Source organism: Fistularia commersonii, chromosome 12 (genome assembly GCF_037954325.1).
Source record: "Fistularia commersonii isolate RoL2024-O1a breed Wild chromosome 12, RoL_Fcom_v1.0, whole genome shotgun sequence".
Lineage (NCBI taxonomy): Eukaryota > Metazoa > Chordata > Actinopteri > Syngnathiformes > Fistulariidae > Fistularia > Fistularia commersonii.
In genome coordinates this window covers 1258447-1286414 of record NC_141295.1, presented here as the reverse complement: position 1 = coordinate 1286414, position 27968 = coordinate 1258447, and the positions used below count along the sequence as shown (strand labels likewise).

The 27968-nt window shown below is 41.2% G+C and overlaps 1 protein-coding gene across 1 annotated transcript in view; it reads right to left on the bottom strand.

The window, feature by feature from the left end:
* Positions 1-69: 69 nt before the first annotated feature.
* LOC147228066 (serine/threonine-protein kinase N1-like) overlaps positions 70-27968 on the bottom strand; it is a 47574-nt gene continuing 19675 nt past the window's right edge. The window contains exons 2-23 of the mRNA XM_086156363.1: positions 24704-24898; positions 22497-22602; positions 21883-22031; positions 20857-20977; positions 14126-14271; positions 11911-12124; positions 10975-11169; positions 10005-10114; positions 9787-9930; positions 9414-9489; positions 8360-8495; positions 7970-8054; positions 5484-5563; positions 5096-5168; positions 4885-4976; positions 4503-4679; positions 3295-3357; positions 3034-3110; positions 2779-2921; positions 2073-2180; positions 1853-1933; positions 70-1759 (exon numbers count right to left, since the gene is read on the bottom strand). Of these exons, the coding sequence (XP_086012489.1) occupies positions 1556-1759; positions 1853-1933; positions 2073-2180; positions 2779-2921; positions 3034-3110; positions 3295-3357; positions 4503-4679; positions 4885-4976; positions 5096-5168; positions 5484-5563; positions 7970-8054; positions 8360-8495; positions 9414-9489; positions 9787-9930; positions 10005-10114; positions 10975-11169; positions 11911-12124; positions 14126-14271; positions 20857-20977; positions 21883-22031; positions 22497-22602; positions 24704-24898 (2775 nt within the window). The 3' untranslated portion in view covers positions 70-1555. The remainder of the gene's footprint in view (positions 1760-1852; positions 1934-2072; positions 2181-2778; positions 2922-3033; positions 3111-3294; positions 3358-4502; positions 4680-4884; positions 4977-5095; positions 5169-5483; positions 5564-7969; positions 8055-8359; positions 8496-9413; positions 9490-9786; positions 9931-10004; positions 10115-10974; positions 11170-11910; positions 12125-14125; positions 14272-20856; positions 20978-21882; positions 22032-22496; positions 22603-24703; positions 24899-27968) is intronic.

Here is a 27968-nt window from a genome sequence, read left to right as displayed (position 1 = left end):
TGGTCTTGGAGATGTTGAGTGGGAGGTGGTTCTGGTTGCTCCACTCAACAAAACTCACAATCAGACCTATTTAATCTTATAACTTCTTTATTTGCAATATGGCAAACTTGTTAGGTCAATTTTTAGGTGAAATGAATGTTTATTGGTCTAAATTCTTGAAAAGGCAATTTTTTTTATCTATATCCATATTCCTATACCACTCAATTTCTAATGACTTCATATAGACTTCCTTGGTATCAAATCAACACTAGCACACAAACACAAGAATCACTCCAGGTTTTCTTTGTAAAATAAGTCATCTCACATGGTTTTCGTATAGTCGTACACGAGAGAAGTAAAACCCACATCATCATTATACATACAGGTTCACAACAAATGTCCCCTGTACTTGGAAATAGAAACATGTTGCAGAAGAGTCGCCACTACCAGTCTTCATGATATTCTTGTTCAGTAAGAAAAGTATCAAAGGGACCTTGATAGTAGTGGAGGCTTTACAGTGGACAAGTGGCTGATGAGCCAGAGCCATCTGGATGCCATAAAATTATGAAAGATATAAATGAATTCAAACTAAAAGTTTAAATCTTTCCACTGTGATGGAACTCCAACTTTGACTTGATCAAGGCCAGCTCTAAAAACAAACACGTGCAATGTCTTATCTTAAAGAGAAAAATATCACTTATTTCCACAAAAAACAGGTATACTGACATCCAACAAACCATCACTTGTATATAAAGTTTGTGTCCTGAAAGTTTTGATAATTGATAAGTATAAATGCTTGTGATCTAGGAGTACATAAGGAGTAAAAAAAAGAAACAAATTGTATCAATTCAAAAGCTCATGTAAAAATTGAAATAATTGAAATGTGACATATCAGATGTCAAAATCCATATAACACAAAAGAAAGGTTGGTTCACATTGAAAGTCCATTGAATAAAGTAAAACCGTGGTTCTTTACCCTGTAGTCAACTTCAACTCTATGTGGCTTCAATTAGAAAGACTGAATGCTTGAATAATTCTCGTATGACTGCTGAAAAGTGGTTCATTCTTCACATCATGTCCACTAACAAGCCAAAAAAAAAAAGAAAAAAAAAAAAGGGTGGAGTACTTTGCAGCTCATCAAGTCAGTGTTCCTGTTGCTTTATAAGAAAGAGTCAACAAATTAAAAACATTCAGTGGATAAAATACAAGTAAAAATATAAATCGATGGTATGAGAGGCATTGAGTTACCGCAGCAGGGAGCAATGTGAAGGGTCCCTCTCACAGCTGCACAAGAGGATCAGTGGAGGTTTTATGAAGACAAATGTCATTGGTGTGATGTAACATAATTGCGATGGACAGCTCTCAGGTATTTGTCTAGACATAACCCCATGAGCCGATCCTCATATTTATTTTTTAAACTTCTGCAGACACAAAACAGACCATCTTCTATTGGTGTCTCTACATTCATTCACAGTGTAATTAACGTCACACAATCAAGTCAGTCAGTCTCTCTCAATGACATTGTTGTGAGGCCTTAAGTCTTGAACATCTCCTTGAAGAATGAGCTGAAAGCCCACTAGCAGAGATCAGATACATAGTCAAAGTCTCGGAAGCTCTCCTGATCTTTACTGGAGAGCACACGGGTCTCGCGAGGAGGAGTGAGCATTGGTGGTTCAGTGGTAAACTCTTCATCAAAATTACTAACATCTTCCTTTCCGCCAATAGAGGGAACAAAAGGGGGGGGAACCTTCCTTTGAAGCAATGCATCCCAGTCCACATTCTAGAGCAGAAGAGAGAGAGGTAACAAATTTAATAGAAAATATAACCTGCACATCTCCTCTGTATTTTCTTTGAGACATTCCAGGCTTCTTACCCTGAAAAATGGCTGTTTCTTCACCTCCTCAGCATCTTTCTCTCCAGAGCCCAGACGTCTCTCTGGGTTTCTCCTTAGCAGCTGCTCATAATCATACATGTGGACAAACACATACACAGTGTAACCATCTTGATGAACAAGTGTTTAAAAGCATGCATCTTCCAACCAACCAGATTGCTGGTTGGTGATGAAGTCATCAAGTCAATTTGTGTTTGCTCACCCGTCTCATGATGCCAATGGCCTCAGTGGAAAGGAAGCGCGGGTAGCGGACTTCATCATTAACAATGCTGTCAAACACCTCCTCCTCATCATCTCCTGGGAATGGAGACTGCGCGCACGCACACACACACGCACGCATGCACGCAATCACAAATTATGTGAATCAAAATCACTGAGTGCAGACACTCCTTCAACTCAGTTTAGAGAACGAAACTGCTCCCAACCATCACACAGAAATATGACAGATAAATCATGAAGTTAAAGAATATATCACCATACTGAGGCCATTCAATTTTAGGTAGAACTTGAGGTTGAAGTAGTTAGATTTGTCTAAGTCATCTGTTGTTGACCTTACTCAGCGTTAAAAAGGTAAAAATTAAAGATTTAAAGATTTTTGATCTGATACTCAGTTGCCAGAGTGAGGAAAAATGTCTAAAAAGCAGTTGGCAAACTGATAACATGTGTAAGAAAGTATTTATCATGATTGTAACAAGCAGGACCATTGTCTAATAACTGAATGATCAGTTAAATGTATCCTCAGTTCTTAATGAAGACAATTTTCATGCAGATACTATATGAAACCCAAATTTTTGTTTAATATAAATACAAATAATTTTGGGGCCTCTGTGCCATAAGAAACAAAAACAAGTTTCATCTCAATCATCAATCTTCCAACAGACTGTGTGCGCAAGCCAATTTTTCCTCACCTCTCCTACCAACATTTCATAGATGAGGACACCCAGCCCCCACCAGTCTACTGCCCTGGTGTAGGACGTATCTGTTAGGACTTCTGGGGCCAGAAACTCTGGAGTCCCACAGAATGTACTGGTTCGGTCGCCATAACCCATCCCTGCAGACAGATGAATTATCATGAGTGAAAACTTAAGTTGTATTTTCATACTATATACAGGTATTATTACAAAATAGAAAAAAAAAAATATTAAAAAATGATCAATGTACACCTTCTTTACAAAGTCCAAAGTCAGCTATCTTCACATAACCATCTGTGTCTAACAGCAGATTGTCAAGCTTGAGGTCTCTGGAATAGAAGACAGGATGTGAAAAGATGATGCATCATCACACAAATAATGCAGTCTGTTACCATGAACTCTATTTCTTTTAGGATCATTTTTTTTTAAATTCCCATTAAACGATTGGATAAAATGAATAAAAAATAAATAAACAGCTTTAGAACACAAAAGTGTTAACTCAACATCACTCACCTGTACACAATCTTGTGGTCATGGAGGAACTGAAGTCCAAGAACCACACAGGCTGCATAAAACCTGAAGTCAAGTGAATGCAAAATTAATTCATTACTTGCAGTAAAAAAATGGCAAAATTAGATGTCATGATGAGCAACTCACACCGGCAACTACAAGCTATAAAGACATGTAAGTGCATCGAGTGAGATGAAAATGCTGCTTAGGTTTTGTGGCTGCAAAAACCGAGAGAGACATTCTGATAAACTCAAACTGCTGGAGCAATAAGCACTGGAGATGGGACCTAGTTATGGGTTCAGTTCTCCAACCGAAACAGAAATGTCTCAAGTAAGTTGTAAAGATCATTCATGAGCCTGAATGATCTAAACATATTAGTAGTGTTAGCAAAACATTAGTTGGCAGTAAACAAGATGTAGATAAAGTTTACTTCAGCTTTTTTCCCTACATTTTTTTTCTCTCCTTGGCCAGAAGGATCTCACACCCATTGATATTGATGATGATAATACACTTTATTTAAAACAATTTGAGTCTTCATCCAAGTTAATTTAATTTGCTTACTTTTTAGGTGATTTCCCCATATTTCAATGTTATTTGACAGACCATGTCTTGAAGCAAATAGTCAATTCTGTAACATACCGTATTTTCTGAACTATAAGCCGCTACTTTTTTCCTAGATTTTTAACCATGCGGGGTATACAAAAGTGCGGCTAGGGGGCGGAAGTAGAATCCAAAATAAGATAAGACGTATAAATCAATGCAAAGAAGAATAGCAGACAGAGCAAATAAAAGCAGATAGAACACGCACGACAAATTACTAACTGGTACTTATTTTCAAATCCTCGCCCCTTGCACGCAAGCTTAGCGTCAATGAATCTACGGTAAGACGTTGGAGGCGGCAGCGGGAAGAGCTCATGCAATGCAAAAGTCGAAAAAAGCTTTCAGAGGACATAAAAGCAGGTGGCCTGAACTTGAAAATGTCCTGGAGGACATTTCTTTTCAACATAGATATCTGCGGCTTATATCCTGGTGCGGCTTGTATATATATATTTTTTTTTACTTTTTTTTTCAATAGAGCGGATGCGGCTTATTTACAGGTGCACTCTATTGTCCAGAAAATACGGTATATATATTTATTAATGTAATGAACAAATCATTCTCTAGGCCCTTCAAAAAACGAGTGGCTGGGTTTTCAGCAGAGGGTTACATACACAGCTCTTGGTTCTGTAAAGACATCTGTGTGGATGTGCATCATCAGGTCCCCACCCGCTGTGTACTCCATAACAAAACACACATGCTCCGTAGTCTGGAAGCACGCAAACAGGTTGACCAGGAAGGGATGGTGTGACATGTTCACAATCTCAAAGATGCGTTTCTCACACATCAAACTAGATTGGAGGGAATGATGGGTGGAGTGAAAGGATTGAAGGAGTGGGAGATAAGAGAAACAACATTAAAGAAGAATTACAGCTATTGACATGAAAAAAAACAACTTTATATTGTGCACGGGGATGAAATACAGAAAACTGTATTATAGGAGTGGGTAAAATGGAAGCTAAACAAAAACAAACCAAGACACATGAATACGCATACCTTTCCACCTCATCTCGAGCTATAATGTCACCTTTCTTCAGAGCTTTGATGGCATACATTGTGCATGTCTTCTTGTATTCTGACAACAACACCTGCCGAACCAAGTGTTAGTTTAAAACTGACTGATTCATGTGACTGCATTAATATGAATTACAACTTGAACCTGTAAGATGAACTCAATTCACCAGTTCTATTGATTTATGACAATTACCTTGCCAAAGTGTCCTCTGCCTAGTACAGCAATCAGTCTGAAATCTTGGAGAGACAGAGGGCCCTTCTGCTTACTGGAGATGGAGACAGACAGACAGACAGACATTACAAATGGTAATGTTTGCAGTATAATACACATTTATTTAGTCGCATAAAATAACATATTTTAAACTTCACATGGATTATATTCAGTAAATGATAATAGGATAGACCTTCATTGGGAGATCCTTCAGAAAATTATGGAATGTGAGTATAAGTTCAAATGTTTGAATTTACAAAAGTCAAAGACTCATTCTAAAAAAAACATTGATACACAAAATCAATCTCAAAACAATGTACAAAGTAGGTAAGGATATCACAAATGTAAATGATTTGGGCACCTAGTGTACCTGCTGACAGACTGGATTCGGACAGGGCGCTCTGGGGTGGGATCGGGGGGGGGAAAGGGCTCGATGACTGGCAGACGGTCCTGACAGGGAACGTGCGGGTGGCACAAAAGACACAAAAGACAAGTGGTGATAAAAGGGGGTATGATGGAGGACAAGTTACATAATGTCATGATGGCAGTTTTAATGTGACAGACACCCACTCAGTGAGTAGGATTCACTGTGTTCCTGGACTCAAACTAAATATCAAAATCCACAAAATCTCTTGCTCTTTTATGACATCAAATTTGATCTTTTTGGGATTATCTGCAAAGTGAAGAACAACAAATTTTACACCAATCCACCAGATCCCGATCCCATGTAAATAGATTCAACTTATATGGTACTTTCGCACCTTACAGCTTCAAATTGTTCTAAACAAGGTTGCATTCACCCACACACCCGCACACCAATGACAGCAGAGCTGCCATGCAAGGTGCTCCCCAGGCTATGGGGAGCAAATGGAAGTGTCTTGCCCAAGAACACTTCGATATGCAGACAGGAGAAGCTAAGGAATTGAACTGCAAATCTACCAAGTGGAGGGACACCAGCTATATGACAGGCCAAAGCCAACACTGCATATTATACATAACAGCATGTGTTATGTCGGGGAATAAAATGATGCACTACAGACAACATCTAAAGACCACTGTACAGTATATGTTCATAATACTAAGGAAGACAGTTTGGTAGCTGGCCTTCCAGGGAGGCATCCACCAATTTGAATGAATGAATGAATTATGTAATGATATGTAATGTAATAGATGCACCTAAAGCTACAAACACAAAAACAGTCAGCACCGGAGAAGTCACATCATGTGAAAGCAATACAAGCTGGGGTGAAAAAACATGTATACTTCAAAAAGCCTTGAAGTTTTCAATGACCTAAATGCTTTTTTGTAAAATCTCAAGATCAATCGTCATACTTGGTTGGGGGGGAGGGGCGTACTACAGAGGGGGGGCAGCAGCTGACAAAAGGGGGTCTGCTGTCTACCCAGCAGATATTTTGATTTAGAGTAAAATTCCAGAATGAAATAATAACCTTCAGTTTACATCAGTCTTGACTACTGAAGAGGTTATCCTGGGGGCTTTGAATCCAGTACAACATCAAAACTCCTTTGGAGCTCCAAAGCTCACTTGGACTCAGAGAAATGGTCAACACCACTGAGAGATCCAGTCATTGGAAACACGAACAAAAGCTAACATGAACAGTTATCCATTACAGTCATTTGGCAGACACTTTTATCCAAAGCGACGAACAGCGGAGATGCTGGGGATTGAACCCAAGACCTCGTACATGTGAAGTATGTGCTCCACGACTGAGCTACATACAACACTATCCGCAAGACACATCTCTTGATTAACCTGTGGTGGGCCTACCTCAGCAGAGGATGTCAAGTGTTAAAAGCCGAAAGACCCTGTGACACTGACGTACTGGTAAAGCTGCATAGCAACCATCCCCGGGCCCCCATTAATTTATCTGTGCCCCTACTTTGGAACACATCTGATTAAGGGATATGAGTGTCTGTAAACGTATAAAGGATGTGATTTGGTTGCGTTAAGTGCTCCCACTACTGCCATGAGCAGGTACAAATTAGATATAACTGATGGAATTGGAAGAGTTGAGTATCTCTAGTGCTCCTTGAATTAATAAAGCAAACAGCAGATGTACTTCTGGGTAGGACAGTTCTCACTGTGTCTGTCCATATCCTCCTGCCAAGGTTCCCTCTAGATTCTCTTTGTCCTCCTGTCATTGAGAAAAAGCTCTTAATGCTTGAAATTTGGAAGGGCATTGTGGCGCAAGTCATGGAATTGCATTTAGATGAAAAGATTTTGGAAACAGCACCCATACAACTCCAACAACTTTAAGGGAATTAAATCACATTGCTGCCTGTCAGTCTTAGAGACTCTGCTTTGGAACTGATATCTCTTAGGAGATGAATGGTTCCAAACATGCTTTAAGGTAAATTGTAATGCAAAGATACCCAAAGATCCTTAAAAAAAGGGTGAAATGTTCCACACAAATGTATAATGGGAACTGAAGTGTGATTTTGGAATACTTATTTTTCAAGTGACATTAATGGCTGATCTGACAAATCGTCAAAAGTGAGAATACTCTACATGTAGATTGCAAGTATTACAAAGGACAGTTCTGGCAGACTGAACATGACTTTTGACCTCACATCCATTTCACTTGTTTTGTAGAGAATTTGGAGGAAAGAAATCTACAAGTTTTTGTTCAGAAACAAATAACATTTGCATAACATTTTCATTTTCATGTGTGCTGCTGTTTCATGCATGCCTCACTGAAGGAATATGTTCATTGTTTGCATGTGGATGACTGTTTCATGGAGCACAGAATCTCTTCGCAGACTCAAGCATGTATGGACACACATCCCCAAATTTCCTCACACACAGACATGCCCCGTTTTCTGGTCTCCTTGTCTCACCGGGGTGTATAGCTCCGTCTCTCTCTTATAATCGCCCTTTATCGGAGAGTCGCTGTCCAGACTTAATTTCTCCACTGCTATCTCTCTGAAAAGTTCAAAGGAAACACACATACACACAAACAGACCAACATGGCAATGCCAAAAGACAAATGAACAAGGAAAGAAACACAAAGTAGGGGGTTAGACATGGGGCAAGATCGCATCAGGTACTTAATACTGTGCAAAGACGTGAGGAAAAAACATTGCCATGTCAGATTAACTTCAGAGGTAGCTATCAGGCCCATGGAAAAGTTTTTCCATTACAACTGAGTGGTCTATGAATTTTTTTCTGAGCTGAAAGCTGAAAAAAGCGCACGCTTTTGCTATTTGATAATTCTTTGAGTGTCTTACCCAGTGTTGAGTGTTAAGCTGTGTGCGTTGGGACTGTATGTGCCTGAGTTGTTGACGGTGGGAATGGCATTTCGAAGAAGCCTCACCCACGTCCCAATGTCCACATTCATCTGACGAGCCCGAAGGAATGCTTTTCCTGGAAGTACCCACACCGTCTCCAATCATCATTTATGTACCAAAGAACATGTAATTTTTCATTCATTCATTGCCCTGGGGGGAGGGGGGAGAGTGTGGAGCCTGTCCCTGGATCGGTCACCAATCAATCACTGGGTCAGATAAACATTCAACTATTCATGCTCCCATTCAAACATCTAGGCAATTTATAGTCTGTAATTAATCTAACTGCATGATTTTGGACCGTAGGAGGAACCCCGCACAGACACAGGAACAACATAGGGAGGCACTAACCACTACGTCCCTGTGCTGCCTGGCCAATATAACATACTGCTGATATATACTGCCATTATAACAATTTGATGTACCAAGTCAAAATTTAGACTCTTATTTTATACATCTTCATAGAATTAGATTTTCAATGTAAAAAAATTAAGGGCTGAATTTCACACCACACTATTAACTTAACTCTGGCAAGTCCAAGTAAAGGTTATGAAGGTAACAAAATAATGATAAATACATAATGATTTTAAATGATAGCCATTAGATCCCATCTGAGGTTGATGAAGGTTTGGATTCCTATAGACATGTTGAAGGACCTTAACAAAATTTGTCTTACCTAAATTGTGTTTTATATTTTTTTACCTAATATAATGTCAGTATTTAGTCTGTTTGAATTAGGCAAATCTGAAAAACAAAATACAAACCTTTATACCACTAGAGAGTGCTGTTAGCTAAATGAGACATTACAAGATCTTTTTTTTTCCCAATCATCTCATGTTCATTTTTACATTACAATAAATGACCATTTCAGTTGAACTGCTATTCCAACATTCTAAAATGAAGTCCTTGTAAAATGTGTTAGGGTTCAGCGGCATATAACAAAGGTCACACATTGCAAATCACCCCCCACCCTAAAGATTCTCCCCAATTTGCAAACCTTGTTGCTTTGAGAAGACCTTCTTTTGCCTCTGGAGGCGAGGAGCTCGCTCAATAATTGGGTTGAAGAATGTTACCTGTAATGCATGGAAAGGAGGTTACAGAAATTATTAATTTAAATTTCAACTATCTGACATCCTACTTAAAGTAGAGGCTCCTGAGTATGATAGACTACAGCTTTTTTTCCTAGCACAGTTGAACGTGGCCTGTGTGTAATGCACAGATGTAGTTACAGGTGTATACATCTGAACCTCCTAGGATACATTTACTGCATCTGTATCATTAGTTACCATGGATGGATGGGACATGTGCATTTGTGTCTATGTCTGTGTGTGTGTGTGTGTGTGTGTGTGTGTGTGTGTGTATGTATGTACCTCAGCCAGCAGTAAACCCTGAGGCTCCAGCTCTAGCTGCACTGTGTGTTTCTGATTGTCCAAGAACTCTTCCAGCTTCAGGTACTTCAGAGCACACAAAGAGCGGTAATCCTTCCAATACACTGCGATTTCCATTTCCCTTGACTTTAAAAAATACACACATGGCTGTGAGAAAAATAATTATCATGTTTGAGTGTGTTGATTATAAATTTACCAACCCGTTCCAGCTCTATAGTGAAGGTCTGATCCCAGGCTTGTTCTCCCACGGTTCTCCATGCTGTCTGGTCCACCACTGTGTTATCTAACTTTAGCACTGCACTTACCTCAGCTGCACACAAACAGAAAAAGATTTCCTCCATACATGACTGAACAGAATGCTGATGAAAAAGAACGAACTGTTTAAATTTCAATATGCACTTGATGAATTTGCACATCCTTCTTGTGAATATTTTCCTTTTGTCCTTCTAAATTTAGCTATTTTGCCTCTACTAACACCCACCCAAGCTATGTGGCTTCAATGTGGACATTAAAGTAAGACTGTCATTGCACGAGCAGCCCGTTTCCTTACTGTCCACATTACAATAAAGTCTTTGAAATTAATGCTAATGCATGCTATTACTATAAAAACATAATGGTGTATTATTTACCAACATTGATTTCTTGGCATAGCTGCAGAAAGTGCAATGCAGTTATGATTTGCCTTCTCAGGCCACTGATGTGAATCCATTTTGCTGACTCTGTATTTACATGGGAACATTAAAAGTGCTGACTTTTCATCCAATTACAGGCATGAAAGCAGTGGCACCCTATACACCGTTCTGTGACCAAGTCGAACATAGATGAGGTACACTGCAATGCTAAATAATACTGACTGATGCTATAAAATACGTCAATAGGAATATGATACTAAAACCAATTTACATGAAACATTGATAATTTATCCTTTATTAATCCCTGCCACGGGAGCAGCTAGAGGTTCAGTTTATTGTTCAACAACACTACAACACATTAAGAGGAGCCAGGAATGTTCGGTTCCAAGGACGATTGTTCGGCATCCTGCGCCATGCTGCCCCTTAAGATCTCTCACACACACACACACGCGCGCGCGCTCACACACACACACACACACACACACACACACACACACACACACACACACACACACACACACATACATACATAACTTACAAGAGAGTTCGTCTGTCTTATTTGGAGTCTTCCCGCTGATGGAGCCACTTCGCCCATACAATCCCTTGCTACCCCTCATGAAGGATCTGGTGTCTCCAGGGCTGTAACATGGCAGCATGACCGCTGTCCCTTTACTGCGACCAGGAACAACTTCTAACAATCCTACACAGCCCAGCAGTTGAACCTGTAAGGTACCTGGAGAGAAAAAAAAAATCCCCAAGTCAGGTCCAAAAACCAGAAGATGACCAGTTCATTTGGGACTGACCAATATAGTATTCTAACTTTTCCACAACTATCACCAATCAAAGTCTTACCCTTTCTGAATAGGCAACCTCAAGTTCTACAAAAGTCATAGCTGGAAGAAACATATTTAAATGAGTACAAAAATCAGCGTATTTTTACTGTTTTTGCCTCATATCCAAAATTTTAATAATTTTAGCTGATCAAATTAGTATATGTGTGTACATGTTTTGATTTATTTAATTTATATTGATGTCTCGATGTCAAACCCTTTTTTTTCTCCTTTGTAGCGTGAGGATGACACTGCAAAATGATCTGAAATAATTCAGTTTGTTACCCCCTTTATGTTGGGCTTTGGAATAAGTGTATTTTTGTGGTTTCTTGATAATGCTCTGTGAAATTACTTCGTATGTCTTAAAAGTAGGTCGAAATCTTTTTGTGGCAGCTGGACTTGAATTTCATCCCCTGAACATGTTTCAACTCTAATTTGAGAGGCTTCTTCAGTTCAAATGGGGAGTGGGGAGTTTTCCCATATATAAGTGCCAGGGTTGGGGGATGGTCTAAATTGCAATGGCTTGTTGTGTTTATGGGGTTGTTTTGCAGAAACTAGGTTGTCATGGGGGGTAGGAGAGCATGAAAAGATTGCCAAGAATTAAACATCAGCTGGATGACTGAGAGCCTCCATAGATATCTTACCTGTAAGAGGAGAGGGCTTGTTGAGGGTGCTGTACTGGCTGCGGACATAGGGGGCACCATGGCAAGAACTGAATGCAGGAGAGGAGGCCAGTGCAAGTTCCTCTTTGATAATATTGGCTTTGGGATGATCCTCTGGCAGTTCGGCTAGACGCTGGTCCAGAGAATCTCGCAGCAAGTCCAAATGCTGAGAGGCTTCACTCAAACGAGACTGGGCCTGAGGAGCAGTTTTGAAACATGTTAAATGGATGTCTGTGGAGGTTCTCAGTCAACCAAGCCATTATTGTCTAAAGAATGGCCTGGATGACTGCCGTTGGACTCTTTAACCCTCTCCAGGCAGATGTTGCAGATTTGCGACAGCTAAATGCTACTTAGCTAATTACGCCACAACTTAATTTGAGCCTGAGAGGGTTAAAAGCAGAACATGGCAACCTGACATGTAGTTCTTCCCTTGAAGACATTTCATCACATTATGTTCTTACTCCCTCATTAACATAAGTCAATGCAATCTAGATCAGCCCCCAACCCTGGGGGCCAGTCCAGTTGCCAAGAGAAAAAAAAACAAACAAAAAAAACTTCATTCATTCTAAATCTAATATCACATACCACACGTTCCACTGCTGCTATATTTAAAGTTTTTAAAAAAGTAGGTTTTCAGTGTCATAATCCATAAGAAACTGTCCCAGGGAGCCAAAGCATTAATTTCTGTAATTAAGGGCAGACTAAATTTCTTCTGAGACTTACAACTTCAACCAAAGGGCAAAAATATTTTTGTACAGTCAGGTCAATAAGTATTTGATCCCCCTGTGATTTTGCAAGTTCTCCAACTTAGAAATCATGGAGGGGTCCAAATTTTCATTGTTGGTGCATTTCTACTGTGAAAGACGGAATAAAAAAAATGGAAATCACAATGTCTGATTTTCTTAACAATCTATTTGTAAATTACAGGGTCAAATAAGTATTTGAAAATCTGCTTTTAATAAGTCCAACTACAGTCTGCTAATTCTAATAGAGTAGCAACTATGTGATGTCGTTAGCTTTCTTAGAGACACCTGTGCACCCCACAATCTGTCAAAAATGTAACAGCCAACATGCGTAAAACCAAAGAGCTGTCAAAAGACACAAGATACAAAATTGTTGACCTTCAAAGCTGGAAAGGGCTGGACAGCAATTGCCAAGCAGCTTGGTGAAAAAAGAGCAACTGCTGGTGCCATCGTCAGAAAATGGAAGAGACTGCCAATGTCCCTCGGATTGGGCCCCCACGGAAGATCTATCCTTGTCACGTATCAATGATACTAAGAAAGGTAAAGTCCAGAACTACACGAGAGGAGCTGGTCAATGACCTGAAGGCAGCTGGGACCACCGTTTCCAAGACTACTATCAGTAAGACACTGAGACGTAATGGTTTAAAAATCATGCATCGTACAGAAGGCTGCCCTACTTATGTCAGCCCATGTCAAGGCCTGTCTGTAGTTTGCCAGGGACCATCTGAATGATCCAGAGGACTCATGGGAGAAGGTTTTGTGCTCAAATGAGACCAAAATCGAACTTTTTGGTCTTAACTCCATTCGCTGTGTTTGGCAGAAGAAAAGGATGAGTATCAGCCCAATAATAAGTCAGAGCATCTAAGATAAGTTGTGGCTGGGTCTTCCAACATGACAATGACCCGAAGCACACGGCCAGGAAAACCAAGGAGTGGCTCTGTACGAAGCAAAAAGGTTCTGAAGTGGCCCAGCCAGTCTCCAGACCAAAATCCCATAAAAAAATCTTTGGAGAGAGCTGAAACTCCGTTGTTGCTCAGTGACACCCCCGGAACCTGAGCGATCTAGAGAAGATCTCTATGGCGGAGTGGGCCAAAATCCCTGCTGCAGTGTGTGCAAACCTGGTGAAGACCTACAGGAACTGTTTGACCTCTGTAATTGTTAACAAAGGCTTCTGTACCAAATATTAAAATTGTTTTACTCAAGGGATCAAATACTTATTTGACCCTGTAATTTACAAATAAATTGTTAAAAAAAAATCATACAATGTGATTTCCCCCCCGGAAATCACATTGTATATTTGTTTGTTTGTTTGATTTTATTAAAGATTCTGTCTCTCACAGCGGAACTGCACCAACGATGAAAATTTTAGACCCCTCCATGATTTTTAATGCAAGAACTCGCAAAATCACAGGGGGATCAAATACTTATTGACCTGGCTATATGTCCCATCTTACCTCAGACATTGCTTTCTTGTCTTGGACTTTGCTGGTCCCTAGGAGCCTGAGGACGTTTTTTGCCCCCTCTGCTACAGCATGTTCCACCCTGTAGTGATGTCTCAGCTCCTCAATACGAAGCTCCACCCCGCAAATGTCCTGGTTACCTAGACCAATTGACAGACCAGTTACTTGTGTTTTAGCATGCTTTAAGCTCAGACCATTAATGAGGAGGCTAATAAAATTCCTGGACCTCAGCTGCTTGTTACCCTGTAGTCTGAATAGGCAGCTTGATATGTATTTTAATGTTTACATTGAAAGCCAAACTTAGAGAATATATTGTGGTATTGTACTGGATTGCTGAAAAATATTTTTTTAGGATTAGAATGCTATATCAAAATTCTCAACAGCCCTTCACTTGACACCAGTTTTGTTCAGATATTGATATGTTGGTTGTTGAGTTAATGCCAGGAGATGTTAAAACAGCCATCTAATGTTCCAAATTCATGCCAAATGACATTGATTTATTAGACAAGCATAGTACCAAAGTGGAATGTGTTTCAGCTGGACAAATATTCAATGCAAATTGACTTTTTCCACAGCTTTTATAGGAAAATTAGTATTAAGTCTGGATGTTTTTTAATGTGGTAATGGTTTTCATTTGCAAATAAAATGTAGTTTCTTTCCAACAGTATTGAACTAATGTTTGATGTGATGGTTCAAGTCACATCAACAAGCGAAATAGTACAATTGTCAGCCCAAAGAATTTGGGTGACATAAAACACACCACCAACATCAGGAATCTCTAAAAATACCTTCAATGCTTTGGCAAGGACAAGCACAGCTGAGTGGTTGGGTCAACAGCCCAGAAGAAGCAGCCTCGCACAGTACAAGTAAACAGAGTTAACAGCAAAGAGGCTAAAGAATAAGCTAAATTCTTTGATTAAGCATTTGCCATTTAAAATAATGTTGACAGAAAAAATTAGAGGGAATAGATATTTGTGTTTTGAGTTGTTCAAAGTTTCCACGAGAGCCTCAGAGAGCTATTATTCCTCCCGCTTTATCTGTACCCTATAGGCTCCATTGAAATGTCAATCTGTGAAGTTCAGGTTAGAATTGTCAAACATTTTTGCATGTAATATTTAACATTCTTTTACAGTTCCTGGATGCCAGGGAGGACGATGGATGAGATGGTAAAAAGGAGTCATTAGGAAAAACTGAAGACATTTGGGCATAACAGAAGGAACAAATGAGGAAGTTTAGAACCAACAGATAGTGACGCAAGGGAGAAAAATTTGAAAGACCAGAAGTCAGAATTGCTAAAGGCCGTCCAAATGAGAAAAGGAGGACTCCCCTCAGTGTGCATCCCAGAAGAGCTATGGCGGAGCACCAGCCGGGGGAGGAAAGCAAAGTTGAGGAAGCGGACCAAGAGGGACAGGGGATGCAAGCCCTTCCTGCCCTCTGTCATCATGGGAATGTGATGTCCCTTGCCAACAAAAACCACGAACTGGCACCCCTTGTTGACAGCCAGCATGCCTACAGGGAATGTAGCATGCTGTGCTTCACAGAGACCTGGCTACAGGTGAACATACAGGTGAATATCGCCATTGATCTGCCAGGCTTCATGCTGATACACGGAACGGCAAAAAGAGAGGAGCAGGGCTTGCCGTCTACATTAACAAGAAAAGGTGAACCCCTGGTCATATCACTGAGAAGGTCTGTGTGCACCCCCGATGTGGAGCTCATGGCTGTAGGACTTCGCCCCTACTACCTCACGCATGAGTTTTTACACTCCATCCTGGTACTCGTCTACGTTCCTCCGTCTGCAGTTGCAGTGAAGCGGCAGATGGCCAGCACCAGGTCTGTGAAGATCTGGTCCAAAGTCACAGAGGAGGCATTGCAGGAGTGCTTCAATGTCACAGACTGGAGCCTTTTTGAAAAGGACTTCAGTGGCGACATCGAGGGCCTCTCCTGTTGCATAACAGACTACTTCGAATTCTGTGAGGACATCATAGTCCCATCAAAAAAGGTCTTCAAGGTGTTTCAATAACAACAAACCATGGATTAACAAGGACATCAAAGGCCTTCTTAACAAGAAGAAACGAGCCTTCATAGCGAAGGACCACTAGACCCTCGGGGCCGTCAAGAAGGGGCTGAGGAAGAAACTGAGGGGGGCAAGGCTCAAGTATAAGGAGTCCAAGACAGAGTAGAGTAAAACCAAGGAGGTTTGTAGGGAGGTGAGGAAGATGACAGGCTGTTGGAAAACCACGCCTGGAGCCAGGGGTAGCCCTGATTTTGCTGCTTTAAACCAAAACCTTTTAGCTAAACCTTTTCTTCAATAGGTTTGACAACCCAGTGAGCTCTGGGCTCCCTCCCCCTCCCACCTCTGCTGTATGCTCTGCCCCCCCCCCCCCCCCACCTTGTTTCCCCAGACTCCCCCTCCTGCCACCAGCAGCACATCCACATAACACCCCCCTCAGCCCCCTACTACATCCCAGGGAACATTAATATACACACAACCATTCCCCCCCTGCCCACCAGGAGTCCTGTCAGTCAGTATCCCCTCACATCAACCCCCCCCCCCCCCCCCCCCCCCATCCCCCTGATCACTGACGCAGATAACCCCCCCCCCCCGCCCTCTCCCCAACCATGGCCTCACCCTCACCTCCAGCCAGATGCAGAGGGAGTTCTCCAGCACCTTATCAACCTCTCTCTGAGGTTGCTGAAGGTGCCTGACCTCTTGAAGACCTCCTGCATTGTCCCAGTATCAAAGAAGGGACGTCCAAGTACTCTCAATGACTACAGGCTGGTGGCACTGACGTCACATGCCATGAAGTTGTTCGAGAGGCTGCTCAAGGCCGAGGAAAAGCTGCTTGGTGGTAGGACCGAACCTGGACCATCTTCAATCGATGGCAGTGTGGAGGGTGAAGGACAAACTGGTAGCTATCCTGGACAATCCTTCCCACCCCCAACACGACGAGCTGTAGCTGATGTCCAGCTCCCTCAGCCAATGGTTCATCCCACCCCTGTGCAGAACCAAATGCCTTCAGACGCTCCTTTGTGCCCGTGGCTATCAGACTGTATAACCGCAGTCCCAACTCTGACCGGCCTGAGTGCACCTGCGCTGCTTCCGCAATTCCATAATACCCCATTCACTACCTAGCCCATTTCCATCATGTCCTAACTCTGCTGTCTCTCTTATCCTTGTTTGTCCCAGTCTGCACACATCCAGCCTTTTTTTGTTTATTTTATTTATTGTTATCTATTTTTGTCACTATTTATATTGTGACATTCCATGTTCCAAGAGCCAGTTTCTGCAGCTGAGGATCAGACCGAAAAAGTCCCCCAGGCCGGTTACCTCTCAGCTCACACTGCCCCCGACCCCCTTGGCCCTTAGTGTGGGTGATGAACCCAGGGGAAGAGGGACCCATGTCTTTCCTTTGGGCTGTGCCCGGCTGAGCCCCATGGGTAAAAACCCCGCCACCAGGCACTCACTGCCGAGCCATGGGGGGGCCCCAGTAACCCACGTCTGGGCAAGGGAAAAGTGGGCCCAATGAGTGTCTTCTTCATGGGAGGTCTTCTGAGCCACACTTTGTCTGGTCCCTCACCTGGGACCTGTTTGCCTTGGGTGACCCTTCCAGGGGCATAAAGCCCCCGACAACATAGCTCCCAGGGTCACTGGGACACGCAAACCCCTCCACCACGGTAAGGTGGCAGCTCATGGAGGGGTCCATTTATGAGCCAAAAGGCGAAGATCTCAATTTACCAACCGATCTATGTTCCCACCCTCACGTGGTCATGAGCTGTGGGTAGAGATCGAAAGAACGAGATCACAAATACAAGTGGCCGAAATGAGTTTCGAGAGTAGAGCTGCTGCTCCTCCGCATAGAGAGAAGTCAGATGAGGTGGCTTGGGCATCTGGTCAGGATGCCTCCCCAACCCCGCCAGCGTATTCTGGGCATGCTCATCTGGGAGGGGACCCCAGGAAAGACCCAGGACTTGCTGGAGAGGCTGTCTCCAGGCTGGCCTGGGAATGCTTTGGGGTCCTCCCACAGGAGCTAGACTGGGGGTCAGCAACCGGTAACACCCAAAGAGCTATTTGGGCCCGGTTTCCTCGAAAAAGAAAACACTGGGAGCCGCAATTACTTTTTGATGTCTACAATTAAGGTACCACTGTATATATTGCTTTTTATACTTTGTAAATTTCAGAAGCAACACACTACACACTTGTTTATACAAAGTATTATGGAGAAAATTAAATTTTATTTATGTAATGATCTCATTTTGAGCATTGGGCTTTCAGAGCGTGTAGCGGAGCCTTGGCCTGAATTTTTAAAATAAATCGGGAAAAAAATCACTGTGCCAGTAAACAATAAAAAATAAATATTTACAAAATATGTTCATAAATATTTATTTTACCTGGTTTATGGGACTTCTGCTCCTGAATTTCTATGCACAGAATCTGCAAATCGGGACTTTACCGGCTGGCGGGTACACCGGCTTCCGCGAGTGTGACGTTATTTTGAGCGGCGAAAAATAATAGATATAATTTCATTTAATATTTCAAGATCACAATAATCTTCCAACTTGGAACTAAAAGTTAAAAAAAGGAATTAACAGAAATGAAATACACTTCAATTAAATATTGATAATTTATTTTCCCAAGCCACTTGGAGCCGCAGTGTTAAGATGAGAGAGCCGCGGGTTGCCGACCCCTGAGCTAGACCATGTGGCGGGAGAGAGGGAGGTCTGGGCCTCACTGCTCCAACTGCTGCCCCCACAACCTGATTCTGGATAATCGGGGGGAAGATTGATGGATGAATATATGAATTTTTATTGTTGTTTAGTTGTACATGTTTATTCTTCACCCTCCCTGTTGCTTGGTGTTGCCGTTTGTCATCCCTGATGTTGTCTGCTGTCTATTTATCTGCTCTCTATTGATTTGTGGATTTTTTTTTGTCTTGCTATCTTCAGTCTTTCTATTTCCTCTTTTTTACACTATAATTGTTATGCTGCTTTGACAAAGGAATTTCCCCAATGGGATCAATAAAGTATCTTATCTTAAATACAGTTGACAGTTTTGTAAAATAGTGTGGGCTGTTAATCCTTGGATTAAAACAAACAACCAACCAACCAACCAACCAACCAACCAATTAAACAAACAACCAAACAACCGATTAAACAAACAACCAAACAAACACAAACAAACAAACAATTGTATGATTTTGTTGTAAAACGGTTTTAACATTTGCTGACCAGAGGTGGGGCTCAATTTACAATAAGTACGAAAGGCAGAACACGTCTGTACAAGGGAAGTAAAAGGGACCTCAACAATAGGCCATAGGGGTTACAATTAGTGTCCTTCAGTATCAAAAGGCATTTAGTAAGAGTATTGGATTTATTGTGTGGTGGTGAGTTGTTGGCCATGTTGGACTTATCCTACAGGTCCCTGAAATAAGTGTATTGATGTCCCAAGATTTTTTGTTAAAACATACAAATCTAATAGTCCATATGGAGTTGAATAGAATTGGGTAAATAGATAGTACTGAACGAGAAAATAATTTGAAGGTGGCTGTCAAATAACTAAAAGGATGGAAACTGCTGTAAATCATCACTGAGGAGGATGCTACTGCAGGCTGTATTAATAACCTTGAGCTGACAGAATAACTTAACTGTTTAATTTAAGTGGTTCTTGTTATCAACGGATGTCGGCAACTTAACTGGCTAAAAATTAAAACTCTAAGCCATCGGGAGATATAATGAGATCTTAAATTAGAGATAATGAGATCTTAAATTAAATGCAAGTAACATTACTTGCATTGAATTTAAGCTCTCATACGAATTGTAAGCCAAACCATGGTTATTTCAAAAGAAGCTAACACACATTTCAAATATGCTAATACTGAATTTGCTAATATTCAGAGGGCTGCAAGAACAAAAACTACACTCTTTTCTCACAACCCTTGTTTAAGAGTTCTTGCACCTTGTTCTCACCTGGCCAGAATTTTTCTTATATTTTTCCTAATAATGTCCATGAACTATTGTGATTAGTCAGAACTTTGAAGTGAGTATAATTAATGTGCAACAATGCGAATGTATGACTAACTGCAGCAAAAAGATACTGTGATGATTAGTAGATGCTAAAATATTCAAGAGAAGCTTATACAGAATTTCCAGAGGTTAATACATGAATAGCTGTTGGTGATAAACCTAAATGGGCTAATAGATGACTTGCAGATACTGAGACAATGATGATAAGCTATTAATAATATATTAACAACACAAATTGTTTAATGTTGACACATGGCAAACTATTGTTAGACAATTAGTTGTCTGAAAGACAAGGGGATAATATATGGTTAATATATGCTAAGAATGTACATTCGATCCTAACAAATGGTGAATTGGTTACATAGACTCATACATAGCTAATTAGTGCTAAAATGTGGCAGATACAATTGGATGGCTCAGAATTTATTGTTCTTAAAATTTTATTATCTGTTTACTGGAACATTTCACTCAAATTTTTATTTTGCATGATTTACAATGTTTTTGTCCAGTCAGTTCACCTTATCTGTAAGGAGCGTAACTGTCAACTGGAGCCAAATTTCATGTTTGCATTGAACATGCTGATTCTGAGGCTTAGAAACAGCTTAAGGGGTTTATTTGGCAGATACCAAAGTTTAGAGTCAACAATGCCATAAGAAATTCTAGAATCTATAGTGACTGATTACAGTACACTTTAAACTTACCCTGTGTATCCTCATTGTGTTCTGTGGCCTGTACTGCTTTGCGGATTTGCATGCGAATGATGTCAATTTTGGTCTTACTGTCCTGCAGCATTTGTTGGGCTGTCTGCAGCATCTTTTTATCCTGAGGAATGGAAAGGAAAGAATGAAATATCCTCCCCATCTAGTTTCTCTAACAACATTGCTGCCATTGATGCAATATTTAACTAATTTCTTTATCTAAAAGTGTGAGTAAAACTAAGTAGAACTGGGAAAAGTAACTGCTTTGCCCTATAGTATTAAAATTCAGATTGGTAAATCTCTATCATTGTCACTGTACAATGAAATGTAAGGTTCTCCCACACAGACTGCACTGTTTATTTACTGAAAACAACATCATGAACTCAACTGGTGAGATCTGTTGGAAATTGTATGTTATAAAGTGGCAAAGAGAAGTTAATACAATATTAATTTAGCTGCTCATTTCTGAATTACATCGGAAGATCAGTCCTGGTTGAAGTGGAAGTATCACATTTCAGAGCTTTTTGCCAGGATAATTGTGGCAATGTATTTTATGTATTTTATCTCCATGTTAGAAAGTCAGACTTTGTTCAACTTAAGTCCTTATTTGGGGGGGAGGGGGGATAGAAGTTACAAACGCTATACTGTAGTTGTATAGTAATATAGTGGATACTCTGACGAGACAATACTTATGTGATTACGTAGAAACACATTTGAGCTAGTCAAATCATTAATGTCACTTCAATTTTACTATTTCAATTTGCCATATTGCAAATTCAACAATTATAATTCTGAGGAACGTGAATATAATTAGCTGGGAATATTTTGTGAAAAAAAAATGTAATGGATGGTGTTTAGAAATTGTGTCCTGAGTCAGACTGCACTACTTGCACCCTGTGAGAGTCAAAGTAAGGGGGGCTGAGTCTGAGCTTGAAGAAAAAACAATTTAGAAATCTCATTTCAACAACCTTTACAAAGTGGGCACAGATCAAGTGACGTCTGCTCATTTTGTCCACAATCTAATCTTACCTTGGTCGATCCATTGGCATAGATTGGGATCATGCTTTCAACCCCTTTTTTGACTTTCAGTTCGATGTTCAGCTGTCGTTCGAGGGCAGTGATGCGCTCCTTGTGGGCCGATGTTTGATTGTCTGGCCCAGGAGATTCAGGACAATCATCTTGGTAGGGGAAAATATGCCAATGGCATTTAAAAAAAAACAAAAATATGCAACAAAAGCATTCTCTAACACAGAATAATTCTCCAGAGAATGTCATGGGCACAACCATTTGAGTTTTTGTATAAAAAAATATATCCTGGGACATTTGTGACTTCAAATCCTTTTTAGCTTTATTTAGTTGAGAACATTACAGCTAATTTTCCTCCTCTCAGTGCAATTCATTTGGGGAGAAAGTGGGATTGGCAGTTAGATAAATCATAATAAAGTGGTGGTGGTTAACTTAGACTATGGTATACTGCACATGAGGGTTAATCTGATGAGAAAGGGTATTTTAACATATGATTGTGAAATTCCTCTAAGTTCAATGCTGCCACAAAGACCTGCATTTTGACATAACATTTTTAGACATTGTGTAACTGCTGAAAGATAAACAGGTATAGGTAGGGGCTTTAAGTATGAACGCACCTTTATTGTCGTCACTTCCCTTGACCACAATGTGAGCATCAAGTTCCTGCAGCTGAGCATGTAGATTATCTAGTTTGCGGTTGGAGCTTCGTAGCTGGTTTTCCACCTATAAAAAGGAGAAACATTATTTTGCAACATTTATCTGCTTAATCAGGGTTCTGATGTTGCACCTCAAGCCGCCACCATATCCTAGTGGAGGGGTTTGCGTGTCACAAGGATCCTATAAGCTCAGTTTGTCAGGGACTTTATGCCCCAAGCAGGGTCACCCATGGAAAAAAGAACGTCTTCGGTTAAGATCGAGACAAAGTGCAGAGTACCGCCATGAAGAAAGACATCATTGGAGGGAGTTTTCCTTCGCCTAGATGCAGATATCACTGGGGCCACCCACAGGAGGCAGGCCCAGGGGTGGGGATAGATGGTGATCACCCGATGCCTTGGCCTGTACCCTTGGGCCCTAGCTGGCTCACCTTAAAGGGAGGAGCCGAAGGGATCATGTGCAGTATGAGCTTGGTGGTGGCTGAGGTTGGGGTTTTGGTGTCCATTCCTTGGCTACAGAAGCTGGCTCTATGGACTCAGAATGTCATCTGTCTGGTGGAAAAGGAACCTAAGCCTGTGTGCAAGGTGGGGAGGTTCTGGCTAGACAAGGCATGACTCACCTTGCCACAAGGGATCAGTCTCCTGAAAAAGGGGCTGGACTCTTTTGCAATCTGGATTAGCCTCCGGTGAGAGGTGCTGGTGTAGCCATACTTATTGCCTCTAACTTTGTGCTAGTAGGCTTGGGTTTAGCCTGGTGGATAAGAGGGTAGCCTTTTGCCCCCTGGTGGGGGATGCGTTCTGACTGTGCAATGGACCAGACAGTGGTTCAGATTACACACGTCTTTCTGGGAATCCTTGGAAGGGGTGAGAGGGCACTTTCTCATTCTACTAGGAAATCTGAATACCCAAGTGGGAAACGAAAGAGACCTGGAGTGGTGCAATTGGGACGAATGCCCCCCCCTGCGCCCGCTCTTCATCCAAGCTGTGTTTATTATTTGACTTTCATGCTCATCATGGACTACTCCATAAAATACATCACGTTCAGGCATAAGTGTGTGCGTATGTGTTATTTGCACCAGCGTACCATGAAACCCCTGTTCGATAATTGACTGATAGCAGCCACTGAAGCTGCATTCAGATAGGCCTGCTAGTACTTGAGGTGAAAACTATGGCATGAAAGGAGTTTGGTGGAACAACGTCCGAACAGCATCAAGGAGATTCTGGTCAGTCATCCAGTGGCTCAGAAGGGGGAAGCACTTCACGGTCACTGCTGTACACTGAATGTTGGGAAAGGTGTGCTGCTGACCTTGACTCAAGATGTGTCTCGGCAGAAGGAATACTTTGCTGAGGTTTGTTGCCGAGGATGATAAAGTTACTCATTGGCAGGGCTCCAAAGGTAGATAAGATCTGCCCCAAGCTCCTCAAGGCTCTGGATGTCTTGGGGATGTCCTGGTTGATATGTCTCTGCAGCATACATCGCATTTGTTTCCAGTGAGGTTTGGAGTCTGGCTGAGCTCCCCTTTCAGCACCTCAAAACCAAGGCCATGGTCCTCAGCTGTAAAAAAAAGGGATGGTCTTGCCCCAAGTAGAGGAGTTAAGGTATCTTTGGGTCCAGTTCCCAAGTGTTGGATAAATGGAGCAGAGGAAAAAGGGAGCATAACCAAAGGTAAAGTTCTTGATTTACCTGTTCATCTATGTTCCCATCCCCACTTTTGGTCACAAACTGTGGAATTGTCAGAAAGAACAAGAACATGGACACAAGCACCCAAAGAGTTTCCTCCAAAGGTGTCCAGGCTCTCCCTTTGAGACAGAGGTAAGAGGCCTGGCCATTCATGAGGGGGTTAGTGCAAAGCTGCTGCTCCTCAGCTACAGGTGCCTTTGACTCTCACTTCTAGAATTAAAAAACATTGACTAATGGATAACGTTTTTGGCTTGTGTTTGTGAGTTTATTTTGCTTGCTGTTGAAATTTAAAACAGAATCATTATAGCAGTACAAACCCCCTTATAGAGTCTAAGAGGATGAAACTCCCTTGGTGGCCCACGAAGAAAACCATTTTAAGTTAAATATAAATGTAGTCGACAATGTCATATTGCATTGAATGACAACGTAAATATGGAACCAACTCAAAACAGGCAAAGAGTTCCCCATCCTTGATCCTGAGGTTGCTAACCTGTTGTGCATTCCTTTTGTCTGTTGTTGCCCTGCGCAGGTTCTCGGCTCCCTCCTTGATCTTTAGCTCCTTGCGTATCTCTCTGCGAATCCATTCACGCTGTTCATCCAGTAGTTGCTGTACACTTGAGTCTGAGAAGTCAGAGTTCTGGTCCAGACCGAGCTGCTCCAGCACAGAAAGGCCACCTGAGTCACTCTAGACAGGGGGAAGAGAGGGGAAAAAAGTTGAATGGAAAACAAGAAAAATTAGCAGAAATCTACAAACAAACAAACCTCACATTTGTGGAGGTTCTCAAGTCATCCAGGTCATGATCAATTCTTGGAGTTTGTTCAGCAGCTGGACAAAATCCAATTTTTGACAAGGAAAAAAAATACAGCTAAAGCTCTCAATTGGGTAAAAAAAACAACAAAAAACAAACAACGGGTTTGCTTTTAAACATTTACAATTACAACTCTGTTTCTGCTTATAAGTGTACAGCTTAAAACATTCTTGCCTATTGTACCTCTAGAATAAATAACAGTTGTCTTTATGGGGGGCTCAGAGGAAGGGAGGTGGAGACTTGGCAAACTAGTTTCACAATCAGGAACACAGAAAGTGTTAATTACTTGGAATCATAGTCACTCACTCACCATTACAGGAACACACAAATCAAACAAGCAAGCCAACAACAGTTCACCTCTGAGCTGTCCTCATCTTCCTCCTCACCATGCCAACACATAGTGCAGATCACTCAAATACTATGAACCAAAAACTACTGGGGCATAGAAATCTTCAGTACGTCTATGCTTCTGAGCATAGACAGTTAATACCACACAGGGAGCACAGTTGGTTTGTTGTGTTGGGTGCAAGAGAGGGAGAGAAGTGGGGGGGTGCCTGTTCAAGAGGATATCCGTCCCAACACCAAGCTGTTCAGGCCTTTCCTGTTTCCTCTGTGATTTGTTGCTGTCAGTGGAGAATGGGAAACAGAGGAGAAGAGGACACAGGCCCACAAGAGAGTCCTTCTCCCTGTAACAGATGGCACTAAGCTTGTTTGATGCAAACCCTCTGAAGGTTATTCTAAATCAATTTGTAAAATCATAGTTTGAGTTGATAGTGAAAAAGTTGTTACACTCTGTCTGATAAAATCTCAAAAGAGTGGAAGAAAAAGGATGAGTTTTCAAATTATTGGATCAAAGCCAAGGAATTAAGTTGCGATGCATTTCTGTCCCTTCCACAACCTCTTACCCCAGGCTACACATTTACACAACTCATTTTAAAGATGGGTATACTGTTCTGCTACTGAGTTATGATAACTGGAACTGTCTTTTTGCAGAGCATTTTAATGCCACAATTAATAACTTAACATTCAGGTCACACAACAGAAGTATTCAGTTAGGTCAAAAATTTATTGGCTACACAAGTGCAGTATTCAGTTTGTTTTACAATTCTGCATTTTTTTCGGCCATAAAGAGCAATATAACCAATCTATCACTCAAGGACACTGACAGGAGAATTACTGTACACAATTCAGGCTGGTGGAGAAAACAAAAGTATAGAAAGGTCTTGTCACAGAGACGGCAGGGTTAATTACTGGGCAGGATTTTAAGATTGGGACAAAAAGATCATTTGGTATTTAATCAGTTTTTCATGAGGGATTTTTAAAAACAACCAATCACTGTTTGCTAACAATCTGGTGACTTTCAAGCCATCCACTCAAATCATTTAATGTAAATGCCTAGCTGTTTATGAAGTTTGACAAAAAGATAAAAGCAGAGAAAAACATCAGCTGTACACATAAATGAGCATACTGAGAGACACAGATATTAAGTTTTTTTGTGTGTGTATGTGTGAGCGAGAGAGAGAAGTACAGCGTCTGCCAATGTGGGAACAATACCTTGAGATTTCCTCGAGATCGCATCCACCCAGAGGTCATGGCAAGATGTGGGCAGATGTGTGCATGACATAGAACAAACAACAATTTATATACTTCTGATGAAGGCACAATGGCGAACCATTTCAAACTTTCCACTGAAACATGAAGAAATGTTTCTTAAGGAGCAAGGCCACGGAGTGTTATTATAGAGGGTGTGATTGTGTACTTGGCTTCTATGTGCTCAGGCAAAAAAACAATGCTTGTGTGGGTTGCTGAATGACAGTAGGTAAAAATATAACCAAATTTTGTTCACATTTTTATATTAAAAGTAGTTGTTCAAACTGTACTTGAGCTTGTGGGTTTGTATTTTTCCATCAGTTCACACCATTTTACAGAGGGCCGAGTCTACTGCTGTATTAAGAGCCAAAGGGAGATGTGCCTATTTTTAATCAGCTGTCTCTTTGCCCCTTGTGAATAAACTGCAGAGAATTACCATTAAGCATTAATGTAAAACTGACTTATTTAACAGTTGAGAGGGAAGGCCAATTTGCAATGTCCCCAAATTAGAGAAGGGAAAAGAAACTCTTCAGGGCCCCCCCTTTAAAAAAGCTGGTAAAGAGGAAAACAGCTTTCATAGGAAAACCGTATAATCCCAGATAAATATAGAAAATACAATGAAGCTTGTTTGTCAAGCAATACTCATAAATTAGGCCATGTGAGAAATGGTTTGGTGAGAGCTAAGAGAGGACAGAGGAATAAAACAAAAAGCAGCATGGGGACAGGAAGAGAGGGAGGAGAGAGCCACCGCGTAGGGTCATGGGTTTAACCAGGAAGATGATAAATAAGCAGAGAGAAAAGGCAAGGAACAGCATCTTAATATTAACTATAGCATGGACTGAGTCAATTACTTCAGCTATGAAAAAAGAGAGAATCAATGCTGATTTGTATGTTCGAATACATACAAAAGTCTGGCAAAACACAAAAGGTTGAGGACAGAGAAGAAGAAAATGCAATAAGGTGAGATAGTGGAGCCTTTTTGAGAGAAGATAAGCCTTGTCAGCCCATCTATCATCATGGAAAACATATTATCTCTGGGAAACCGGTTTGATGAACCGACTGCTTTGGCAGGTGGTCATGAGAACAGGGAAGTAGTGAAATGTGCTCTAACTCTTGGCTCCCTGAGGGAATCAATGAGGAGTGGACCTACATCCCGGAATTTTACACCTTTCAAGCTGATTGGAACAGTAAGGTATGTGGCAAACAGAAAGGAAGAGCGCTTGCCATCTTTATCAAAAATCAGTGGTGTTAGCCTGCGCATGTCACGATCAGAGAGTGGATTTGTACCCAGACATTGAACTTTGTACCGCATCCCTCGAGAATTATCTCATGCCATAATGGTGGCTTTCTACATTC